This window comes from Pristis pectinata, unplaced genomic scaffold, assembly GCF_009764475.1.
Source record: "Pristis pectinata isolate sPriPec2 unplaced genomic scaffold, sPriPec2.1.pri scaffold_139_arrow_ctg1, whole genome shotgun sequence".
Classification (NCBI taxonomy): domain Eukaryota; kingdom Metazoa; phylum Chordata; class Chondrichthyes; order Rhinopristiformes; family Pristidae; genus Pristis; species Pristis pectinata.
This window is the reverse complement of record NW_026262479.1, coordinates 15,331-40,248: the sequence shown is the minus strand read 5'-3', so window position 1 is coordinate 40,248 and position 24,918 is coordinate 15,331. Positions and strand designations below refer to the sequence as shown.

The 24,918-nt window shown below is 48.3% G+C and overlaps 1 protein-coding gene and 1 pseudogene across 3 annotated transcripts; one reads left to right on the top strand and one right to left on the bottom strand.

Annotated features, from left to right (window-relative positions):
- Positions 1 to 217: 217 nt before the first annotated feature.
- LOC127567141 (zinc finger protein 850-like) lies at positions 218 to 24,035 on the bottom strand (annotated as a pseudogene).
- LOC127567142 (zinc finger protein 850-like) lies at positions 4,514 to 13,207 on the top strand. 3 transcript variants are annotated; one of them, XM_052009836.1, is made up of 3 exons: positions 4,514 to 4,843; positions 9,342 to 9,413; positions 10,558 to 13,184. In XM_052009836.1, the coding sequence occupies exon 3, from the start codon at positions 11,098 to 11,100 to the stop codon at positions 12,982 to 12,984; it is 1,887 nt and encodes a 628-aa protein (XP_051865796.1). In that variant the 5' UTR covers positions 4,514 to 4,843; positions 9,342 to 9,413; positions 10,558 to 11,097; the 3' UTR covers positions 12,985 to 13,184. The 3 variants fall into 3 exon arrangements, with proteins under 3 accessions (XP_051865796.1, XP_051865795.1, XP_051865797.1); XM_052009835.1 differs by lacking the exon at positions 9,342 to 9,413 and having other exon boundaries at positions 10,558 to 13,207; XM_052009837.1 differs by lacking the exon at positions 9,342 to 9,413 and having other exon boundaries at positions 4,514 to 4,778.
- Positions 24,036 to 24,918: the final 883 nt, after the last annotated feature.

Below are 24,918 nucleotides of genomic sequence, written 5' to 3'. Positions count from 1 at the left end.
AGAACTGCTTTATTTTAATCAGAGATCTAGAACATTGAACTCTAACTCAGTTAAAGAGATTACAAAAGAAAATCAACTGTGCCCAATGACCAGGGTTCAATCCTGGGTGAGATCAGCAGCGTCGACAGAATCCGACCCCCGTGAATACCTGCAACACTTGTGAATTTGTGCTAGATTTCAGTAGCAGTGATGGTTGTATACTGACCATACAGCAGGTTTAATCTTTCTCTATAGTGTGAATTCACTGGTACTTCAGCAGCTGAGATGACAAAGCGAATCCCTTCCTGCACTCACAGCAGGTGAACGGCCTCTTCCCGGTGTGAACTCGCTGGTGCGTCTCCTGGCTGGATGATGTAGTGTATCCCTTCCCACACTCGGAGCAGGTGAATGGCCTCTCCAATGTGTGAACTCTCTGGTGTGTCAGCAAATGGGATGACCGAGTGAATCCATTCCCGCACTCGGAGCAGGTGTACGGCTTCTCCCCAGTGTGAATTCGCTGGTGTATCAGCAGACCAGATAAATGGGTGAATTTCTTCTCACATGTTGAGCAGGAGAACGGTTTCTCCCCAGTGTGTACCCGCTGGTGTGTTATCAGGTTGGAAGACTGAGTGAATCTCTTCCCGCACTCAGGGCAGATGAACGGCCTCTCCCCGGTGTGAACTCTCTGGTGTGTGAGCAAATCGACCGACCAAGTGAATCCCTTCCCGCACTCAGAGCAGGTGTACGGCTTCTCCCCCGTGTGAACTCACTGATGTTTCAGCAAATGGGACGAAACTGTGAATCCCTTCCCACACTCGAAGCAAGTGTACGGCCTCTCCCCGTTGTGAACTCTCTGGTGTGTCAGCAAATGGGTTGACTGAGTGAATTCCTTCCCGCACTCGCAGCAGGTGAACGGCCTCTCCCCGGTGTAAACCCACTGGTGATTCAGCAAGTGCGACGAATCACTGAATCCCTTCCCACATGTCGAGCAGATGAATGGCCTCTCCCCGGTGTGAACTCTCTGGTGTGTCAGCAAATGTGACAAGTCAGTGAATTCCTTCCCACACTTGGAGCAGGAGAATGGCCTCTCCCCGGTGTGAACTCTCTGGCACCTCAACAGGCCAGATAATTGAATGAATCCTTTCCCACATGTTGAGCAGGAGAATGGCCTCTCCCCGGTGTGAACTCTCTGGTACCTCAACAGGCCGGATAACTGAGTGAATCCTTTCCCACACGTTGAGCAGGAGTATGGCCTCTCCCCAGTGTGAACTCGCTGGTGTGCCTGCAAGTGGGATGACTGAGCAAAGCCCTTCCCACACTCCGAGCAGGAGAATGGCCTTTCCCTGGAGTGAACTCGCTGGTGCGTCATCAGGCTGGAGAACTCAGATAATCCCTTACCACACGTTGAGCAAGAGAACGGCCTCTCCCCAGTGTGAACACGCCGGTGTGTCAGCAGGTGGGATGACTGAAGGAAGCCCTTCCCACACTCAGTGCAGATACACGGCCTCTTCTCTGTGAATTTGTTGGTGCATCAGCAACTGGAATGACCGAGTGACTCCCTTCCCACACTCAGAGCAGGTGAACGGCCTCTCCCCAGTGTGAATTCGCTGATGTTGTGTTTGAGATTCCCAAAAACAAATCCTCTGCTTGTTGTATCCTGTAAAAGAAATTTACAAAAGTCATCAATAGGTACAGGACAGTATTTCAGCTGCGATTTTAGTCTCTTTAGCGAGCTGTTATAATAATGACAAACACAAGCTTAAGGAACAACGTCATCTTCCATCTAGGAACATTGCAGCATCCAGACTGGCATCAAAATTGTCCATGTCAATTCATTACACAGTGCAGTTACATTGAGTTAGTACAGAATGCATTGAGGTAGTACAGGTAAAAACAATAACAGTACAGAGTAAAGTGTCCCAGCCACAGTGAAAGTGCAGTGCAGGTAGACAATAAAGTGCAAGGTCACAAGCTAGATTGTGAGGTCAGAGTCCATCTCATCGCAGAAGGGAACCGTTCAATAGTCTTATCACAGTGGGATAGAAGCTGTCCTTGAGCCCTCAGGATCATTGAACGTGAAAGGAAGACTATTGTACTGACTTGTTAGAGATTGTCATTGTGTGGCAGTTTTGTGGTCCAAATGTTATTTGCCACTTCATATTCCAGAATAGAAGTGTTAGATACCATTCTATATCCAGACAGAATAGAACATATTCTCAGTAGCAGAAGGAGCAGAGGACATTGAACATAGTTGAATTGTAAAATAACCATAAGTGACAAGGATTTTTGTTTCTTCAACAAATTGACACAATTTAGCCACATGGGTGAATTACTTTACACAATTTATTCACTGTGAGTTTGACTTAGTCCCTTTTTTAACCTCAGTCCAAACTATAGCTGTTACCTGCAATGATTTGGACATCAGCAGTGTCAGGAGACTGGTCCCAATCTCAGTTTGCTCATCTGTGTTTCCAGACTGCCTGCAGAGCAAAGGCAAAGTGATCCTTGCAGCTAAATCAATAGCCGCATTTATACCCACAATAAAAATAGAAAATGCTGGTCACGGGTCAGACAGCATCTGTGGGAAGAGAAACAAATAATGCTTCAGGTTGGAAACCCTTTGTCAGAACTGAGAAAGTGAGAAAACAAGTTTTAAGTTGCAGAAAAGATGGGGAAGGGATAAACACACCATTAAACCCACAGGAAGTGGGAACAGGAGTAGAACATTCAGGGTCTCAAGCCTGCTCTGCCATTCAGCAGGATCATGGCTGACTTTCCTGCCCTGTCCCCATAACCCTTGATTCCCCGACTGATTAGGAATCTATCCCAACCTGAAATATACCCAAGGACTCTGCCACACAGTTCTCTGTAGCAAGATGTTGCAAAGACTCAAGCTTCTGAGAGAAGAAATTCCTTGTCTCACTTTTGAATGTTCACTAGTAAATTTCTATTTCATAAGGCTATGCTAACTCTGCTCAATAAGTTATGATTTTTCAAACAATCAATCAAATAAAAGGGAAGTCTCCAAACTAAAACATTAACTCCATGTCTCTTTCCACAGATGCTGCCTGACCTGCTGAATTGTCCAGCAGTTTCTGGCACAGACCTGCGATTTTACCTACAGCTGAATTTCCCCACCGTAACATCACCTGACTACCACTGGCCCAGTTTACCTGCTGCTGAAAGCATCATTTATGCCCCTCATTCGTCCAGACGTGCTTTTTTTTAGAGCATTACAGCACAGTACAGGCCCTTCGGCCCACGATGTTGTGCCTACGTTTTATCCTGCTCTATCTAACCCTTCCCTCCCACATGGCCTTCCATTTTCCTATCATTCTGGCCCATTTTCCCCTGAAAGTTAAAATTTTATAAATGCAAATAAAAAAATCTGCAGATGCTGGAAATCAGGAAAAAAAACAGAAAATGCTGGAAAAAAACTCACCAATTCAGGCAGCATCTGAGGAAAGAGAAACAGAGTTAATGTCAACACCAGAGACGGCAGATGCTGGAACCTGGAGCAGCAAACAATCTGCTGGAGGAACTCAGCAGGTCGAGCAGCATCTGTGGGGAAAGAAATTGTCGACGTTTTGGGTTAATACTTCAGGCCAAAGATCCTGTGCCTTCCCTGTATTGAAGTACTGTCTGCCTTCTCAATGGATAACATGTGAGAGGGTGGTGCCAGGTCATTGCCCGAATACCTGTCTGGAACTGTGGACAGACCACGTTCAGGGCGATCAGTCACACGTTACGTTTAACCCACGTTGGGCAGATGTTGCGCACTTTATCTTCCTTCCAGCTGTTGCAGCGCGGACCCTGTCATTGACCGGGGGAGAGGTGAAGGGACCGGGGGTGTCCAACCCTCACCCACCCCACACAGGCTCTCAGCCACTGGGGGGGGGGGGGAGGTGGGGAGAGCAGAGAGATCCCTCCCAGCCGAGGGGATCAGCCCCTCCCGGACCGGCCCCCCTCAGCCTTCGCGCTGGGGGACCTCATGCCATCGGGCACCTGGGTCCCGCTCACCGTCCCTTCCCTCATTCCCCCCTCGTTCTGTCCTCACCCCCGTCCATGACTCTATAACTGAAGGCACTTCCCAGATTCCTCATTCGATGAGAAGGAATTCTGTTCGTGGGATTGAGGGGGGAGTTTGCTCCACGTTGGGACACGGACCTCAGGACCCTCAAGTACTGAAGTGAGTCTTCCACTCCGCGCAGTGTCTACAGACCTGTGTCTACAGGAGGGTCAGGGGACTCGGGCAGGCTCCCAGAACTCCCAATCCCAGATACAGGAGCCTGAGGGCACGTCCCACCAGGCTCAAGGGCAGCTGCTACCCCGCTGTGATAAGACTATTGAACGGTTCCCTTCTACGATGAGATGGACTCTGACCTCACGACCGACCTTGGATCCAGTGCGGACCTGCAGAAACTTCACGGGACGGCATGTTGGGGCAGTCCCGGCTCCCTCACTCCTCAGCCCTCCCCTTCCCTCTCTCCTCCCCCTCTCCTTCTCCACCCTCTCTCTGCCCTTCGCACTCCACCTTCCCTCCCTACCCCCTTGTTCCCTTCCCGTCCCCTTCCTCCGCACTGCCTTCCCCACCCCTTCCTCCTCACTGCCCTCCCGCTTCCCTCTCTCCTCCCCCTGCTCCCCCTCCCCTCCAGATCAGGGTGCCGGACCTTGAGAAAAATCTGACGCAGAGCCCGACACGATTTCCCCCTCTGCCGGGACCGCTGCTGCCCGCCCCGCTGTGCTCAGCCCCTTGTCCCTCCTGCTCTGGGATTGTCCTGTTTTAATGCAGACGGGAGGTGCGGTTCTGCGGCGGGAGGAGCTGGTTCCGGCTTCCGAACGGAGGAGCCTTCAGTCGAGCTGGGTGAATGGAGTTTTCAGTTGTGCGGGGAGAGGAGGCTGGAGCGGGGGCAAAGGCGATGTCTCTGCCGGGGGAAGGGCCACAGCGTCGCCGCCTGGTCGGGTGTTCGATCCGGCAGCCAGGAGAGCATTGGGAGAGAGAGGGGGAGATAGAGAGAGAGAGAGAGAAAACAAAGGAGATCTTGCAGGCCCAAAACGCTGGCACCGCCTTGGATGATTTTGCAAAAATATTTAAACCCGGTGTCCACTGGTCCCGGAGCCATCTCCTCGTTTCTCTGCACACAAAACCATCTCTTTTATACTCTCCACTCCTCAGAAGTACTTCTCCCGTCAATATGTGAAGCTAAACCCGCTCCCCCCACCCCCCGATCTCCGGAATCACTCGGATGTGTCCCCGAAAATGAATTCCCAACTCTGCGTCCGCTTGTGAGGTCCGAGCTGAGTGAATCTTGTTAAAAGGAGCCACTTACAAACAGTGAATGTCTCTCGGCACTGCGTTGGGGCATTCGGCTTGGTATTTTGGTATTGGTATTGGTTTATTATTGTCACTTGTACCGAGGTACAGTGAAAAACGTGTCTTGCATACTGCTAGTACAGGTCAATTCATTGCACAGTGCAGTTCCATTGAGTTAGTACAGAGTGCATTGAGTTATTACAGGTAAAAATAACAGTACAGAGTAAAGTGTCACAGCTGCAGAGAAAATTAAGTGCAATAATGTGCAAGGTCACAACAAGGTAGATCGTGAGGTCAGAGTCCACCTCATCGTATGAGGGAACCGTTCAATAGTCTTATCTGTGGGGTAGTAGCTGTCCTTGAGCCTGGTGGTACATGCCCTCAGGCTCCTGTATCTTCTGCCCGATGGAAGAGGAGAGAAGAGTGAATGACCCGGGTGGGTGAGGTCTTTGATTATGCTGGCTGCTTCACCAAGGCAGCGAGAGGTAAAGACAGAGTCCAAGGAGGGGAGGCTGTTGTCCGTGATGCACTGGGCTGTGTCCACAACTCTCTGCAGTTTCTTGCGGTCCTGTCCAAAACAGTTGCCGTATCAAGCCGTGATACATCCAGACAGGATGCCTTCTTCGGTGCATTGATAAAAGTTGGTGACAGTCAAATGGGAGAAACCAAATTTCTTTAGCATCCTGAGGAAGTAGAGGCACTGGTGAGCTTTCTTGGCCGTGGCGTCTACGTGATTGGACCAGGACAGGCTATTGGTGATGTTCACTCCCAGGAACTTGAAGCTCTCAACCCTCTTGACCTCAGCACCATTGATGTAGACAGGTGTATGTACACCGCCCCCTTTCCTGAAGTCAATGACCAGCTCTTTAGTTTTGTTGACATTGAGGGAATGGTTGTTGTCATGACACCATTCCACTATGCTCTATGTCTCCCTCCTGTACTCCGCCTCATCGCTGTTTGAGATACGGCCTACAACGGTGGTATCATCTGCAAGCTTGTAGATGGAGTTAGAGCAGAATCTGGCCACACAGCCATGAGTGTATAGGGAGGCAAGTAGAGGGCTGAGGACGCAGCCTTGTGGGGAACCAGTGTTGAGAATAATCATGCCAGAGGAGTTGCTGCCTATCCTCACTGAGTACGGTCTGTTGGTCAGAAAGTCGTTGCTCCAGATTTCCAGCATCTGCAGTCCCTGGGCATTGGTAAATGTGAGGTCATCCACTTTGGAAGAGAAAGTAGAAGATCAGATTATTATTTAAATGGTGAAAGATTGCAGCGTGCTGTTGTGCAGAGGGACCTGGGAGTGCTTGTGCATGAATCGCAAAAGGTTGGTTTGCAGGTGCAACAGGTTATCAAGAAGGCCAATGGAATGTTGGCCTTCATTGCTGGAGGGATTGAATTTGAGAGCAGGGAGGTTGTGCTGCAACTGTACAGGGTGCTGGTGAGGCCGCACCTGGAGTACTGCGTGCCGTTCTGGTCTCCTTACTTGAGGAAAGATATACTGGCTGTGGAGGCAGTGCAGAGGAGGTTCACCGGGTTGATTCCAGAGATGAAGGGATGAGCCCATGAGGACTATACTCGCTGGAATTCAGAAGAATGAGAGGGGATCTTATAGAAACATATCAAACTATGAAATCAGGCCCAAAGTTAAATTTCTCTAAAGTTTTAAATAAGTAACTCCATTCAACGCGATCAAAGGCCTTCTCAGCATCGAGAGATATCACACATTCCGATATTTCCTTGGAGGGAGAGTAGATAATTTTCAGTAAATGACGAATATTAAAATGGGATTAGCGATTTTTAATAAAACCAGTCTGATCATCGGATATAATTAGTGGTAAAATATTTTCCAATCTACGAGCCAAAACCTTAGATAAAATTTTACCATCAACATTAAGTAAAGAAATTAGTCTGTACGAAGAACATTGCATTGGGTTCTTATTTTTCTCAAGAATAAGTGAAAGGGAAGCTTCATAAAAAGATTGTGGTAACCTACCCAATTTAAAAGAGTCCGAAAAAACAGAACATAAATAAGGTATAAGCAATGAGGAAAAGGCCTTTTGAAATTCTCCAGGAAATCCATCAGGACCCGGAGTCTTTCCAGAGTGCAATGAACGTATAACTTCGGCCATTTCCTCATAAACAATAGATTGATCCAACTGTTTTCGGTTCTCAGCAGAGAGTGTAGGAATGTTTCACTGGTCGAAAAAATTATTCATTATGGTATCGTCTTTAGGAGAATCAGAACTATAAAGTTTAGAATAAAATTCTCTAGAAGTATCATTTATTTCTAAGTGATCAGTTGTCCTCTCACCATTAGCTTTGCAAATTTCTTTAATCTGCCATCTAGCAATAGAGGTTTTTAATTGGTTAGCCAGTAATTTACCTGTTTTGTCTCCACGAATATAAAATTATCTTTAAAAAGTTGACTCTCGATTGGATATGTTAAAAGGAGATCATATTTAGTTTTAATTTCAACTCGCCTTTTGTATAAAGCAGGATCTGGATTCCAGACATATTTTTGGTCTCCTATTTTCAATTGATTGACCAAATCAATTGTCTCTCTGTTAACGCTTGCCGTGGAAGAAATAACTTGTCCTCCAATAAAGGCCTTAAAGGCGTCCCATATAATAAGACTGGAAGTCTCTCCCGTCGTATTCTCTTCTAAGAAAAGAATAATTTGGTTCTCCAAAAATTTTAAAAAGTCTTTATCAGATAACAAAATTAAATTAAAATGCCAAAATCTATTTGTTTGAGGGAGTCTGGGGAGGTTTAAAGATAAAAACACAGGAGCATGATCTGAAAGAGCAATCTCTTTATATTCACTGGTTCAAACTGATGGAATAATTAGTCAATCCTGGAATGTGTATGGTGAACATGAGAGAAAAATGAATATCCCCTATCTTCTGGATGTAAACAACGCCAAACATCAGTAACGCCCGACCATTAAAAACAATTGAAGAAATAAAGCTGATTTATTAGGAGCTGCTGGTTTAGTAGATGACCTATCGAACCTTGAATCTAACCAACAATTAAATTCTCCTCCTAAAACCAAAGAATAAACATTCAAATCTGGCAAGAGTGCAAAACATCGTTCAAAAAATCCTGGGTATTCCGTACTCAGGGCATAAATATTGGCAAATGCCATTAATCTATAATCTAATTTTCCTGATACCAAAACAAAACGTCCATTAGTATCAGTTATTACCTTGTGTTGAACAAGTGAAAGTTTATTATGTATAAAAATTGAGACCCCCCGGGATTTAGCTCAGAAAGAGCAATGAAATTGCAGCCCTTTCCATCAACTAAAAAAGCGTGAAATATCACAATTACATACATGAGTTTCTTGCAAAAAGATAACTGGAACCTTGAATTTTGATCTGCCCTTTTATCTGATTGATTGTTTGAAAAATTGTAACTTATTGAGCAGAGTTAGCATAGCCTTATGAAAGAGAAATTTACTAGTGCCCATTTCAAAGTGAGACAAGAGGAATTTCTTCTCTCAGAAGCTTGAGTCTTTGCAACATCTTGCTACAGAGAACTGTGTGGCAGAGTCCTTGGGTATATTTCAGGTTGGGATAGATTCCTTATCAGTAGGGGAATCAAGGGCTATGGGGACAGGGCAGGAAAGTCAGCCATGATCCTGCTGAATGGCAGAGCAGCCTTGAGAGGCTGAATGATCTACTCCTGTTCCCACTTCCTGTGGTTTTAATGGTGTATTTATCCCTTCCCCATCTTTTCTGCAATTTAAAACTTGGTTTCTCATTTTCTCAGTTCTGACAAAGGGTTTCCAACCTGAAACATTATTTGTTTCTCTTCCCACAGATGCTGTCTGACCCATGTCCAGTATTTTCTATTTTTATTTCAGATTTCCGGCACCTGCAGATTTTTTGATTTTGCTGCTTTCTCTGCCGGCCCGGCCCAAGGTGGACTCCAGGCCCCGGCTGGTGATTGACTGTTTTGCTGGGACCGTTTCTGGAGCCCTGGGGATTGTGGGTATAAATGTGACCATTGATTCTGCTGCAAAAACCACTTTGCCTTTGCTCTGCAGACAGTCTGGAAACACAGATGAGCAAACTGAGATTGGGACCGGTCTCCAGACACTGCTGATGTACAAATCATTGTAGGTAACAGCTATAGTTGGGACTGAGGTCAAAAAAGGGACTTAGTCCAATTCCCAGTGAATAAAAAGGAACATTTATTGTGAAAGTAATTTACCCATGTGGCTAAATTGTGTCAGTTAACACTGTGTTGAAGAAACAAAAATCCTTGTCACTTATGGTTATTTGACAACTCAACTATGTTCAATGTCCTCAGCTCCTTCTGCCACTGAGAACATGTTCTATTCTGTCTGGATATAGAATGGTATCTAACACTTCTATTCTGGAATATTAAGTGGCAAATAACATTTGGACCACAAAACTGCCACACAATGACAATCTCCAACAAGTGAGTCTAATCATCTACCCTTCACGTTCAATGATCCTGAGGGCACGTCCCACCAGGCTCAAGGACAGCTTCTATCCCACTATGATAAGACTATTGAATGGTTCCCTTATACAATGAGATGGACTCTGACCTCACGATCTACCTTGTTGTGACCTTGCACCTTATTGTCTCCCTGCATTGCACTTTCTCTGTAGCTGTGACATTTTACTCTGTACTGTTAGTGTTTTTACCTGTACTACCTCAATGCATTCTGTACTAATTCAATGTAACTGCACCGTGTAATGAATTAACCTGTATGATCGGTATGCAAAACACGTTTTTCACTGCACAAGTGACAATAATAAACCACTACAATTGCCAAGTCCAACACCACCAAGACCCAAAATCTTGACTGGCCATTTCCCTCCATAGATGCTGCCTGACCCACTTTTGAGTTCCTCCAGCTCTCTTATGTATTGCTTCAGATTTCCAGCATCTGCAGTCACTTGTGTCTCCATCTGCAGAAAGAGGGAATGTTTTGGGTTTGATACCCCTTTTAACAGAGAAAGACAGAAACTACATTGAATTTCAGTGGCAGAGTAGGTGAGGGAGGCAACGGGTAGAACAAAGGGAAGTGGCAGAAATGGCCCATTCTGATTATAGAGGGAAAGACAACCAGAGATTTTGATGCCAGTCTGGATGCTGCAATGTTCCCAGATGGAAGATGACGTTGTTACTCAAGCTTGTTTGTGATTATTATAACAGTTCGCGACAGAGACTAAAATCTCAGCTGAAATACTGTCCTGTACCTATTGATGACTTGTAAATTTCATTTACAGGATCCAACAAGCGAAGGATTTGTTTATGGGAATCTCAACCACAACATCAGAGAATTCACACTGGGGAGAGGCCGTTCACCTGCTCGGAGTGTGGGAAGGGAGTCACTCGGTCATTCCAGTTGCTGATGCACCAACAAATTCACAGAGAAGAGGCCGTGAATCTGCACTGAGTGTGGGAAGGATTTCCTTCACTGAACTCACTTGCAGAAACACGAGCGAGTTCACACTGGGGAGCGGCCATTCTCCTGCTCAACGTGTGGGAAAGGATTCACTCAGTTATCCAACCTGATAACACACCAGAGAGTTCACACCAGGAAGAGGCTGTACACCTGCTCTGAGTGCGGGAAGGGATTCACTCATTCGTCTGATTTGCTGACACACCAGCGAGTTCACACTGGGAAGAGACCATTCTCCTGTTTAACGTGTGGGAGAGGCTTCACAGTGTTATCCAGCCTGAAGTGTCACCGGAGAGTTCACACTGGGGAATAGCCATACACCTGCTCTGAGTGTGGGAAAGGATTCACTCAGTTATCTGGCTTGATGACGCACCTGCGAGGTCACACCGGGGAGAAGCCGTATCCCTGCGCTGAGTGTGGGAAAGGATTCACTCGGTCTTCCAGTTTGCTGACACACCAGAGAGTTCACACTGGGGAGAAGCCATACACCTGCTGCGAGTGTGGGAAAGGATTCACTCAGTTTTCCAACCTGATGACGCATCAGAGAGCTCACACTGGGGAGAAGCCGTACACCTGCTCCGATTGTGGGAAAGGATTCACTCAGTTTTCCAACCTGATGACACACCAGCGAGTTCACACCGGGGAGAAGCCGTTCTCCTGCTCAACGTGTGGGAAAGGCTTCACTGTGTCATCCAGCCTGATGAGGCACCAGCGAGTTCACACTGGGGAGAAGCCGTACACCTGCTCCGAGTGCGGGAAGGGATTCACTGTGAAATCTAACCTGATAACGCACCAGAGAGTTCACACCGGGGAGAAGCCGTACACCTGCTCCGAGTGTGGGAAAGGATTCACTCAGTTATACGGCCTGATGAGGCACCAGCGAAGTCACACCGGGGAGAGGCCGTACACCTGCTCCAAGTGTGGGAAGGGATTTACCGTGTTATTCAACCTGATAACGCACCAGAGAGTTCACACCGGGGAAAAGCCGTACACCTGCTCTGAGTGTGGGAAAGGATTCACTACGTCATCCAGCCTGATGACACACCAGCGAGTTCATACCGGGGAGAAGCCATTCTCCTGCTCAACGTGTGGGAAACGCTTCACTGTGTTATCCAGCCTGAAGGATCACCAGCAAGTTCACACTGGGGAGAGACCGTTCTCCTGCTCCGAGTGTGGGAAAGGCTTCACCGTGTTATCCAGCCTGAAGCATCACCAGCGAGTTCACACCGGGGAGAAGCCGTACACCTGCTCCGAGTGCAGGAAGGGATTCACTCAGTCGTCCAGTTTGCTGACACACCAGAGAGTTCACACTGGGGAGAAGCCGTACACCTGCTCTGAGTGTGGGAAAGGATTCACTCAGTTTTCCAACCTGATGATGCACCAACGAGGTCACACCGGGGAGACGCCGTACACCTGCTCCGAATGCGGGAAGGGATTCACTGTGCTATCTAACCTGATAAGGCACCAGAGAGTTCACACCGGGGAGAAGCCATACACCTGCTCCGAGTGTGGGAAAGGATTTACCCAGCCATCCAGCCTGAAGAAACACCAGCGCGTTCACACCGGGGAGAGACCGTTCTCCTGCTCAACGTGTGGGAAAGGCTTCACTGTGTTATCCAGCCTGAAGTATCACCAGCGCGTTCACACCGGGGAGAGACCGTTCTCCTGCTCCATGTGTGGGAAAGGCTTCACTGTGTTATCTGGCCTGAAGTATCACCGGCAAGTTCACACTGGGGAGAAGCCGTACACCTGCTCCGAGTGTGGGAAGGGATTCACTGTGTTATGTAGCCTGACAACGCACCAGAGAGTTCACACCGGGGAGAAGCCGTACACCTGCTCCGAGTGTGGGAAGGGATTCACTCAGTTATCTGGCCTGATGACGCATCAGAGAATTCACACTGGGGAGAAGCCATACACCTGCTCCATTTGTGGGAAAGGATTCACTCAGTTTTCCAACCTGATGACACACAAGCGAGTTCACACTGGGGAGAGACCGTTCTCCTGCCCAACGTGTGGGAAAGGATTCACTGTGTTATCCAGTCTGATGACGCACCAGCGAGTTCACACTGGGGAGAGACCATTCTCCTGCTCAATGTGTGGGAAAGGATTCACTCAGTCATCCAACTTGCAGGCACACCAGCGAGTTCACACTGGGGAGAGACCGTTCACCTGCTCTGAGTGCGGGAAGGGATTCCCTTTGTCATCTCAGCTGCTGAAACACCAGCGAATTCACACTACAGAGAAAGATTAAACATGCTGTATACTCAATTTCCAACCATCACTGCTACTGAAATCTAGCACAAATTCACAAGTGTTGCAGGTGTTCATAGGTGTCGGATTCTGTCGACGCTGCTGATCTCGCCCAGGATTGAACCCTGCTCGTTGGGCACAGTTGATTTTCTTTTGTAATCTCTTTAACTGAGCTAATGTTCTGGATCTCTGATTAAAATAAACCAGTTCTGTTTGGAACACTTTATCTAAGGCCCTTCCTGTCTCTGCAATGCACACAATGAAAAGTAGAAAGAGAGGCCATTCAGCCCATCTGGTGCCTTTCAGTGTTTCTGTTCTGCACCAGCCTCCTCCCATCTCACCCAGTATGAACATTCAGAGGAATAGAGAGATGCAGCACAGAAATGGGCCCTTTGACTCACTGAGTCTGCACTGATGATGCACAAGGCAGGGCAATTGCTGGACGTGGCATCAGTCAGGGGTCACTCATCTGAGATGCTGAAGAATGTCTTCCCTGGAGAACTGAGCATCCCTGGGATTCTCGGTGCCGGAGACTTGCAGAGACGGAGTTATTCAGTACATTCACGGTGGAGATGCACAAACATCTGAATGACAAGGGAGTTGCAGAGTGTGGGGAAAGAAGGGGAAAATGGTGTCTGAGGCCAGGGTCGGATAAGTATGATCTTGGGTAATGGAGCGGCTGAAGTGACACGGGGAGAATGTACAAACTCCTTACAGACAGCGCCTGGAATTGAACCCGGGTCGCTGGTGCTGTACAGCATTATGCTAACCGCTACATAGGTACCTTTCAGATTCTCCATTTGACTGATCTCACACTAACCGGCCTACAGTTGTGTTTTTCCGTTCCCTCCTCAAATACTGGGGTGACATTTGCTGCCTTCCAAACTGTGGGAAATGTTCTCAAATCTGCAGAATGTTGGAAGATGACAAAACTATTCGTCCACTGTTTCCCTCAGCGCCTCATTCACGCCCTGAAGACCCAGGTTATCAGCTCTGAATTTATCACCTTTACCTTCCTGTTAATTCCTCCAGCTCTCATATTTTACTGATGATAATCTCATTGAGTTCCTCGTTCAGTCTGGACCTGTCGTATTTCTGTGAGGCATTTTATGTCTTCTGTGAAGACAGACAGAAAATATTTGGTTAACTTCCCCACCATTTCCTTACACATCGATATAATTTCTCCTGTGTCTCTGTGAGGGACCAACATTAACCTGAGCTCAGCTCTGTGTACACACATATAGAAGCTCTTCGAATCTATTTTTATTTTTCTTGTCAGACAACTCTCATATTCCACTTTGCCTTTCTTTATCAATGCCTTGGCCCTGTCATTGCTGAAATCTCACATTTTTCTAATCTGCAGGTTTACTGTTTTATCTTGGCAAAATTTTAAGCCTTTCCTTTTATCTAACACTCTCTTTAACTTCTCTTATTATCGACCACTTTTCCTTGTGGTTTTTTTGCCTGTGAAGAATATATATTACATTTAAAGAATTAAAACTGAGTTTCCATGTTGTCCCTGCTTGTTTGCCATCAAGTCTTTTAATCTTGTTTCCCAAATTTTGCCCCTTGCTTCAGTAGTTGGATTGAATATTGTAGTTTTAGATTGAACTCAACCCCTTCTCAATTTTTCTAAATCTGAAATAAAAACACCTTAACCACCAGATCACCAATTAACCCTTTCTCATAACGAAGTAACGAATGTAAAATACTGTCCTCTCATTAGTTTCTCAACATACTGGTCTGGAAAACTATTCATTACAGACTTTATGAATCTGTGCCCCGCACTGTTGTTGCGATTTGCTGCGGCCAATCTATAGAGTCAGAGAGTTAGAAAGCACGGAAACAGGTCCTTTCACCCATCGAGTCCAAGCCGACCAAGATGCCCCATCCAGGCTGCTCCCATTTGCCAGCATTTGGCCCAGAGCCGCCTAAAACCTTTCTGATCCATGGACCCGTCCAACTGTCTTTTAACAGTTGTTATTGTACCTGCCTCAAGCACTTCCTCTGACAGCTGATTCCACACAGATACCACACTTTGTGTAAACAAAAAAAAGTTGCCCCTCAAGTTCCTAGTAAATCTTTTCCCTCTCATCTTAAACCACGGCCCTCTGGTTCTTGATTCCCCAACCCTGGAGGGTGGGTGGGGGAAGACTGAGTGCATTCACCCTGTCCATGCCCCTCATGATTTTATAAGATCTATATAAGATCTCATAAAATGTTTATAACACCTCTACAAGATCTTAAAACACCTCTGTAAGATCACCTCTCAGTTTCCTATGCTCTAAGGAATAAAGTCCTCGCCTGTCCACAGTCCTCGGCCCACTGTCTCAGCTGATAAAGATCCCCTTGTAATTTTTGATGACCTTCTTCATTGTCCACTCCAGCACCTATTTTCGTGTCATCTGCAAACTTACTCACCGTGCCCTGTGCTGTCGTATCCAAATCGTTGATGTGGATGACAAACGACAACGGGCCCAGCACCGAGCCCTGAGGTGCACCACTGGTCACGGGCCTCCAGTCCGAGAAACAACCTTCCACCATCGCCCTCTGCTTTCTACCATCGAGCCAATTGTGTGTCCAATGAGCCAGCTCTCCCTGGATCCCATGCCATCTAACTTTCCAGAGCAGCCTACCATGTGGAACCTTCTCAAAGGCCTTACTGAAGTCCATGTAAACCACGTTACCACCCTGGCCTCATCAACTTTCTTGGTCAAATCATCAAAAAACTCAATCAAGTTCATAAGACACGATCTCCCGTGCACAAAGCCGTGCGGAAATCCCCGAATCAACCCTGGAGACACAAAAGATTCTGCAGATGCTGGAACCTGGAGTGACACACACACACCAAATGCTGGAGGAACTCAGCAGGTCAGGCAGCATCTGTGGAGGGAAATAAACAGTCGACGCTTTGGGTCGAGACCCTTCTTCAGGACTCAACCTGAAATGTCGACTGTTTATTTCCCTCCACAGATGCTGCCTGACCTGCTGAGTTCCTCCAGCGTTTGGTGTGTGTTGTCCCTAATCAATCCCTGTCTGTTCAGATGGACGTGTATCTGATCCCTCAAAATCCTTTCCAGTAACTTGCCCATCACAGATGTTAGACTTACTGGTCTATAGTTCCCAGGTTTCTCTTTCCCACCCTTCTGAAATAACATTCGCTCTCCTCCAGTCTACCGGCACCTCACCTGTGGCTAACCATGATGCAAATATCTCAGCCAGGGCTCCGCAATTTCTTCTCGAGCCTCCCACAGTGTTCTTGGATATACCTGGTCAGGCCCTGGAGATTTGTCAACCTTCATACTTTTTAAGACATCCAGCACCTCCTCTACTTTAATGTGGACTATCCCCAAGACCTCCCCACTTACTTTTCCTAGTTCTAAAGACTTCATGTCTTTCTCCACGGTTAAAAGCAGAGGAGAAATATTCATTAAGGAGCTTGTCTGTCTTCTGCGGCTCCACACAAAGATGTCCCTTTGGTCTTTGGGGGGCCGTATTCTCCCCAGTAAACTCTTCTTCCCTTCATAGAAAATCTCTTTGGTTTCCCTGTCATTGTCTTTGCCAAAGCATCTCATGCCCCCATTTTGCCCTCCTGATTTCCTTCCTGAGTACACTCCTGCATCCGCTATACTCCTCCAGGGATTTGCTTGATCCCAGCTGCCTGGACCTGACCTATGTTGCCTCCTTTTTCCTGGACAGGCTCCACATCCCTCGTCATCCAGGGTTCCCTCCTCCTACCAGCCTTGCCCTTCACTCTAATAGGAACATGCATGCCTTGAGCTCCCACTATCTCACCTTTCAAAGCCTCGCACTTGCCTGTGGTCTCTTTGCCTGCTAACAGCCGACTCTGATCAACCTTTGCAAGCTCCTGTCTCTCACCTCAGTCACCTGCCCTGCCCAACTACCCAAGAGTAGGTCGAGCTTGTTACTAACCAACACCAGACTGGCTTGCTTTTTCTCTCATTTTAAAGCCACTTCCTGTTCCCCATGTGACGCCTTGCATTGCCTACTGGGAAGTGTAGTTCTATCTTACAACTACAAAATAACACATAATAACACAGATGTATCATGGCTTAGTACAGCAACTGCTCTGCCCAGAGCCACAAGAAACTGCAGAGAGTTGTGGACACAGCCCAGCACATCACAGAAAGCAGCCTCCCCTCCTTGGACTCTTTACCTCTCGCTGCCTTGGTGAAGCAGCCAGTATAATCAGAGACCCCACCCACCCGGGTCATTCTCTCTTCTCTCCCATTGGGTAGAAGATACAGGAGCCTGAGGGCACGTCCCACCAGGCTCAAGGACAGATTCTATCCCACTGTGATAAGACTATTGAACGGTTCCCTTATACGATGAGATGGACTCTTCACCTCACAATCTACCTGATTATGACCTTGCACCTTATTGTCTACCTGCAATGCACTTCCCTGAAGCTGTGACACTTTACTCTGCATTCTGTATTGTTTTACATTTGTCCTACCTCAATACACTGTGTAATGAATTGACCTGGTCTGGAAGGCTGAAACGTGCGCACAAGGAAGAGGAGGTGCTGTTCCTCAGGCTGGTGTCGGGCCTCATTGAACTGGTCACTTCTGCTGTCGATCATCTACCTGTAACATTGGAGAAACAAAGGACGGCAGATGCTGGAATCTGGATGAAAAACACGATGATGCTGGAGGGACTGAGCAGGCCAGGCAGCATCAGTGGAGAAAAGCAGGCGGTCAACGTTTCGGGGTCAGGATCCTTCTTCAGGACTGAAGATAGGAAAAGGGGAAGCCCAACAGAGGGTAACTAGGGAGAGAATAGGTCCCTTTAGGCATCAATTCTGTCGTCTGTGTGTGGAATCACAAGAGAGGGGCGAGATCTTAAATGAATATTTCTCATCTGTATTTACACAGAGAAGGTCATGCAAGCTAAGGAATTAAGGGATACGAGTAGTGATGTCTTGGGACATATCATCATTGCGAAATAGGAGGTGCTGGCAGTCTTAAAGCATATTAGGGTGGACAAATCTCCAGGGCCTGACCAATTGCATCCCAAGACCTTGCAGGAAGAATAGGAAAGAAACTACATGGGCCCTGGCAGAGTTAATTCCATCTTCCTTAGCCAGGGGTGAGATACCAGAAGTCTGGAGGGTGTGCCTTTATTTAAGAAGGGCTGCAAGGACAAGCCAGGGAACCACAGGCCAGTGAACCTAACATCAGTGGTGGGAAATTACTGGAGGGGATTCTGAGTGACAGGACCTACCAGCGTGTGGAAAGGCAAGGACTGCTGAGGGACAGTCAGCACGGCTTTGTGAATGGGAAATCGTGTCTCACAAACATCACAGTGTTTTTCATCACAGGCGGAGGACTGTGCCGGGCTGCCGTGTGGGGAGCAGGCGCAGTCTGGCTCTTTGGCAGTTGCAGACACGATAAGACTGCAGATGCTGGAATCTGCCGCAAAAAGACTGCTGGAGGAACTCGGCAGATCGAGCAGCATCTGTGGAGGCAGAGGGATGATTGGTGTTTCGGGTCAAGATACTGCATCAGGACTGAGCGTAGAGGGAAGACAGCCGGCATAAAGAGGTGAGAGGGAGGGGGGAGGCAGAGGTTGGGAGGTGGAACCAGGTGAGGTGGGAGATGATGGGCAGGTGGAGGCAGATGGGTTGGGGGTTGGGGGGAGGCAGAAGGTAGAGACATCGGCTGGAGCTGATGTGGAACCAGATAAGGGAGGGAACGTGAGCAGGTGGCAGCAGCTGGGGCAGGGGTAAGTAGACAGAGGCAGAGAGATGACAAGTGAAAGCTGGGAAGGGAGGAAGGATGATGAGCAGATGGAATCAGGGGCGGGAGGGGAACGGATCTCGGGAATGGGCGGTGGGGGAAAGAGGGAGGAGGAAAAGGTGAACAAAAGGAGAATCTGGGAGGAGTGGGAAAGGAACGAGAGTTGGTCGCCTGAAACTGTCAAATTCAACGTCCGTACCTTTGGGCTGTAGGCTCACCAAGTGGAATACAAAGTGCCGTTTTTCTAGTTTGTGTTTGGCCTCACCATGGCAGTGGAGAAGGCCGAGGACAAACAGGTCGGTGTGGAAATGAGGAGGGGAATTGAAATGAGCTGGAACCGGAAGCTCGAGGTGGCACATCATCCTTCACCATTTCTGCGTCAGGATCCCAGCACCAGTCACATCTTCCCCTCTTCCTCCACTTTCTTCCAAAGGACCACTCTCGGTGCTGGAGCAGCCGTCCAAAACTAGAGGCTCAAGGTGAAAGGAGAAAGATTTAAAAAGGATTGGATCGGGTGGCAGCTGAGGGAATGTTTCTCATGGGGGAAGAATCCAAATTTTCAGCAGCATGGTTTTGGGCTGAGGGGTCACCTGTTGGCGATAAGGAAGATTCTGTCACTTTCCATCAATCAGAGAGACAGGGTGAGAGAAGCATCTACAAAATACATTGCAGTCATTCCCAGTTTTGAAAGCATCTCCTTAAACTCTGATCATCAGGCACCAATCTCAAAAGGGCAGAATCTTTCCCCAACCTGACTTGGGAGTGGTTCCTCAGTTATTGTATTCAGGACAGAAATCAATGAATTTTGTTTGAGGTGGTGAATGGGGGAATCAGGTAGGACAATGAATGAGGCACAGGATGTGTCAGGACAGTCCTGTATTGCAGTGACTCAATTGTGTGACATTCAGCCCATTGAGAACAGCCCCGTGTTGAAAAGAGCTGGGAGTAGCACAGTAGTGTAGCAGTTAGCATAACGCTATTACAGTGCCAACGACCCAGGTACAATTCCAGCCGCTGTCTATAATGAGTTCGTAGGTTCTCCCCGTGTCTGCATGGGTTTCCCCCCAGGTTCCAAAGACTTACGGGTTGGGAAGTTGTGGGCATTCTATGTCAGTGCCGGAAGCGTGGAGACACTTGCGGGTGCCACCAGAGCACTACGCAAATGATGCATTTCACTGTGTGTTTCGATGTACATGTGACTAATAAAGATATCTTCAATCTTAAAATACATGTAGACGTAAACACCATTACTTTCTCCCCGAGGCTGGATGGATGGGGAATGTCACAGAAAGATACAGCACAGAAACAGGCCGACACAGTCCACAACTCCACACTAATCCCACATTGAGGCTTTTTTTAAAATTCTCCCCACATTTTTGTAAACTCTCCCCAACTTCTCCCACTCACCAAGGGCAATTTACAGCAGCCAATTGACCTACCAACCAGCATGTCTTTGGGACGTGGAAGAAATTCCCAGTCACAGGGAGAACCCCACACAGTCAGTAGCCAAGATCTGGATTGAACCTGGGCTCCTGTCACTGCGAGGTAGCAGCTCTATTAGCTGTGCTGCTCTAATATCTGGAACAAGACCCCTGCTGAGCTCTTGTCTTTGTCAGCAATCTGCTGAAAGTCCTGCAGGAAATTCGAGGGGAAGCTCTTCACCCACACAGTTCAACAATGTGGAACGTGTCACCACACGGAGGGATGGAGGTGAACCACAGGAATGCATTGAATGGGAAGCCGAATGAGCACAGAACTCGTAGAGCTGCTGCCTCACGTTGACAATGTTCAATCCCGACCTCGGGTGTTGTCTGTGTGGAGTTTGCACCTTCTCCATATGACTGTGTGGGTTTCCCCCAACGTCCCAACAGGTGTGGGCTGACAGGTTATTAAAGTATTGTAAATTGTCCCTAATGTGTGGGTGAATCTGAATGGTGGTGGGGGTGAAGCAGGGTGTGGACAATGCAAATGTGGGAAGAATTTTAAAAATTATTAATGTAGGATCAGAGTAAATGACTGGTTGATAATCAGTGCAGACTCAGTGAGTCAAAGGGCCCATTTCTGTGCTGCGTCCCTCTATTCCTCTGAATATTCATACTCGGTGAGATGGGAGGAGGCTGGTGTGGAGTAGAAACACTGGAAGGTACCAGATGGGCTGAATGGCCTCTCTTTCTACTGTTCATTGTGTGCATTGCAGAGACAGGAAGGGCCTTAGATAAAGTGTTTCAAACAGAACTGCTTTATTTTAATCAGAGATCCAGAACATTGAACTCGAACTCAGTTAAAGAGATTTCAAAAGAAAATCAACTGTGCCCAATGACCAGAGTTCAATCCTGGGTGAGATCAGCAGCGTCGACAGAATCCGACCCCCGTGAACACCTGCAACACTTGTGAATTTGCACCAGATTTCAGTAGCAGTGGTGGTTATGTATTGAGCATACAGCATGTTTAATCTTTCTCCGCAGTGTGAATTCGCTGGTGTTGCAGCAGGTCAGATGACCAACGGAATCCCTTCCCGCACTCAGAGCAGGTGAACAGTCTCTCCCCGGTGTGAACTCGCTGGTGCCTCACCAGACTGTTTCATGTAGTGTATCCCTTCCCACATGTAGGGCAGGCAATGGGCCTCTCCCCAGTGTGAACTCTCTGGTCTTTCATCAAATGGGACGACCGAATGAATCACTTCCCGCACTCGGAGCAGGTATATGGCTTCTCCCCATTGTGAACTCGCTGGTGTGTCTTCAGGCTGGATAACATAGTGAATCCTTTGCCACACGTTGAGCAGGAGAACGGCCTCTCCCCAGTGTGAACTCTCTGGTGTCTCAGCAAATCAGATGACAGAGGGAATCCCTTCCCACACTTGGAACAGGTGTACAGCTTCTCCCCAGTGTGAACCCGCTGGTGTCTCCTTATGCTGGATAACAGAGTGAAGCTTTTCCCACACGTTGAGCAGGAGAATGGCCTCTCCCCAGTGTGAACTCGCTGGTGCTTCACCAGATTGGATGACTGAGTGTATCCCTTCCCACACTCGGAGCAGGTGTATGGCTTCTCCCCAGTGTGAACTCGCTGGTGCATCTTCAGTTTGAATAACATAATGAATCCTTTCCCACACGTTGAGCAGGAGAACGGCCTCTCCCCGGTGTGAACTCTCTGGTGTGTCAGCAAATGGGACGACTGAGTGAATCCCTTCCCGCACTCGGAGCAGGAGAACGGCCTTTCCCCAGTGTGAACTCGCTGGTGCCTCATCAGTTTGAATGACTCAGTGAAGCCTTTCCCATAGGTTGAGCAGGAGAACGGCCTCTCCCTGGTGTGAACTCGCTGGTGCTTCACCAGATTGGATGGCGTAGTGTATCCCTTCCCACATGTAGGGCAGGCAAATGGCCGCTCCCAAGTGTGAACTCGCTGGTGTGTCATCAATTTGGATGACTGACGGAATCCCTTCCTACATTCAGAGCAGGAGAACGGCATCTCCGCAGTGTGAATTTGCTGATGTCGTGTTTGATATTTGCATGAACAAATCTTCTGCTTGTTGTATCCTGTAAAAGAAATTTACAAAAGTCATCAATTGGTACAGGACAGTATTTCAGCTGAGATTTTAGTCTCTGTAGCGAGCTGTTATAATAATGACAAACACAAGCTTGAGGAACAACGTCATCTTCCATCTGGGAACATTGCAGCATCCAGACTGGCATCAAAATCTCTGGTTGTCTTTCCATCTATAATCAGAATGGGCCATTTCTGCCACTTCCCTTTGTTCTACCCTTTGCCTCCCTCACCTACTCTGCCACTTAAATTCAATGTGTTTTCTGTCTTTCACTGTTAAAAGGGGTATCAAACCAAAACATTCCCTCTTTCTGCAGATGGAGACACAAGAGACTGCAGATGCTGGAAATCTGAAGCAATACATAAGGGAACTGGAGGAACTGAAAGTGGGTCAGGCAGCATCTATGGAAGGAAATGGATAGTCAGTGTTTTGGGTCTTGGTGGTGTTGGACTTGGCGATTGTATTGGTTTATTATTGTCACTTTTACTGAGGTACAGTGAAAAACGTGTCTTGCATACTGATTGTACAGGTCAATTCATTACACAGTGCAGTTACATTGAGGTAGCACAGAGTGCATTGAGCAACCACAGTAGAGTACAATGTCACAACTACAGAGACAGTGCATTGCAGGCATACAATAAGGTGCAAGGTCACAACAAGTTATCTTTGAGGTCAGAGTCCATATTGTATGATTGAGAATATATTGTATAAGGGAACCATTCAATAGCATTATCAGGGTGGGATAGAAGCTGTCCTTGAGCCTTGTGGTATGTGGGAGTTGGACTTGATCCCTTTTTTGACCTCAGTCCCCACCATTGTGTTACCAGTTTCTGGTTTTACTTCAGATTCTGGCATCTGCAATTTCTCTTTAAAAACAGGGCAAAGAGAACGTTTCCGATTGAGAATGCCTCAGCAACCCTGGCCTCACCCTTAGTTTACAAACCTGTCAGTGATCGAGATGAATGAGGGCAGGTAGAGAGAGAGAAATCACACACAAAGAGATATTTCATTAACTGTGAAACACATGCTGCAGCTGTTGCTGGAACCACAGGCCTCGGCAAGAGTTCTGGCTCATATTTCACAGCGTGAACATTGCCTTGTCTCCAACTGCCTTTGTTAGTCTATTCACCAGAAAGTCGATAAAACATTGAGCGAGGCTGGGGTTGCCTAAGTGAAGCTCATCAGAGATGCTCCTTTTTTCCCCTCATCTATTCCTCCCCACACTCCATCTGTCCCTCCCTCTCCCCGTTTATCCCTCCCCCACCCCCTCATCTCTCCCTCCCCCCATCTCACCCTAATCCCCATCCCTCCCCACCCTCCATCCATCCATCCCCCCCCCTCCCCCACCCAAACCTCTCTGCAAGTTGCTTTTGCTCTCTCCCAGGTCTAACGGAAGGGTCTCGGACTTGAAAACTTCCCCGTTTCTCTTTCCACAGACGCTGCCCTCACCTGCTGAGGGCTTCCCGCACTCACTGGGTTTGCTTTGATTTCAAGCAGGAAAGTGCCCGGGTCCCCCGTGTGGAGCGGGAGGGGGAAGGGGAGGGAAAGGCCGGGACTGCTCAGTGTGGCCGCCCGCAGTGATCCTGCAGCCCGCACGGATTCTCACCCCAACCGTGGGCCGGACCCCGGACTCGATCAAACTTCCTGGTCCAAAGTGCCGCGCAAGTGACGTCACCTCCATTGCGCGCCTGCGCTGTGGGGTCGCTCACTGCAGCCAGAGCGTATTCTCGGCCGCGGTGGCTCTTGGGTAAATTCGGCTGCCATGCGAACCAACCTGAACAGCGCCTTTAAATAGCTTCGTTCTCCACCGCAAGTCATTCTGCCGACAATAACTGTGTGATGAAGGAAACACTGTTGTCAGTCTGTGCACGGAAAGCTCCAGAGATCTATCCTCTGATTTACAAACGATGTCCCTGAGTTATCTCATCAGGAGACACAATATCAGGCTCCACGTGTCCGCTGATGACATTCAGCTCGACCTCTCCAACGCCTCCGGTGTCCCAGATCTATCACAATGTTCAACCAACACCCAATGGGGTGAGGACGGGAATGAGACCGGGATCGGGACCGTAGGGGGTTGGGGGGGAACGGGACCGCGGTGGCGGTGGGTTGACGGGGCTGGGGATCTCTTACGCAGCCGCAGTGGCGCGGTTTAGGAGCGGATGTGCGCAGGCGCAGTAATTTGGCAGCGGAGCGTGTGTGCGCAGGCGCAATGACGCTGCTGTCGGCCGGGGGTCCGGTAAGTAGGGAATGGGGGGGAGATGAGGGGGAGGGGGCAGGGGGAAGCTGACTGGGACGCCGTGTGGCCATGGGGCCAGGCCCATCCTTCGCAATAGCAGGGACAGGTAAAACCTTGGTGCATAGTGACACTTGGTGCCCACATACTTGGGTTCCACGCACAGCCTGATGCAGCCACAGACGAAGCTGGTCATCAGGAGGAGGGCGACACTGGGGACACCTTTACCCCCATTGTCCAGGGACTTGTGCATGGTGGCCCGTCGGACCCGCTCCATCTCGGATCCCCAGATGAACCGGAAGACGGCGCGGGTGATTCCCAAGCCAGAGGAGTGAGGAACAGGCCACACCCGCGCCAAGTACAGCAGCCCTGAGAGCGCCTCACACCTGATGACCAAGT

Excerpts from the sequence above, each read along its gene's own strand:
- LOC127567142 (XM_052009835.1), top strand. The coding sequence starts at position 11,098 with ATGACGCACCTGCGAGGTCACACCGGGGAGAAGCCGTATCCCTGCGCT.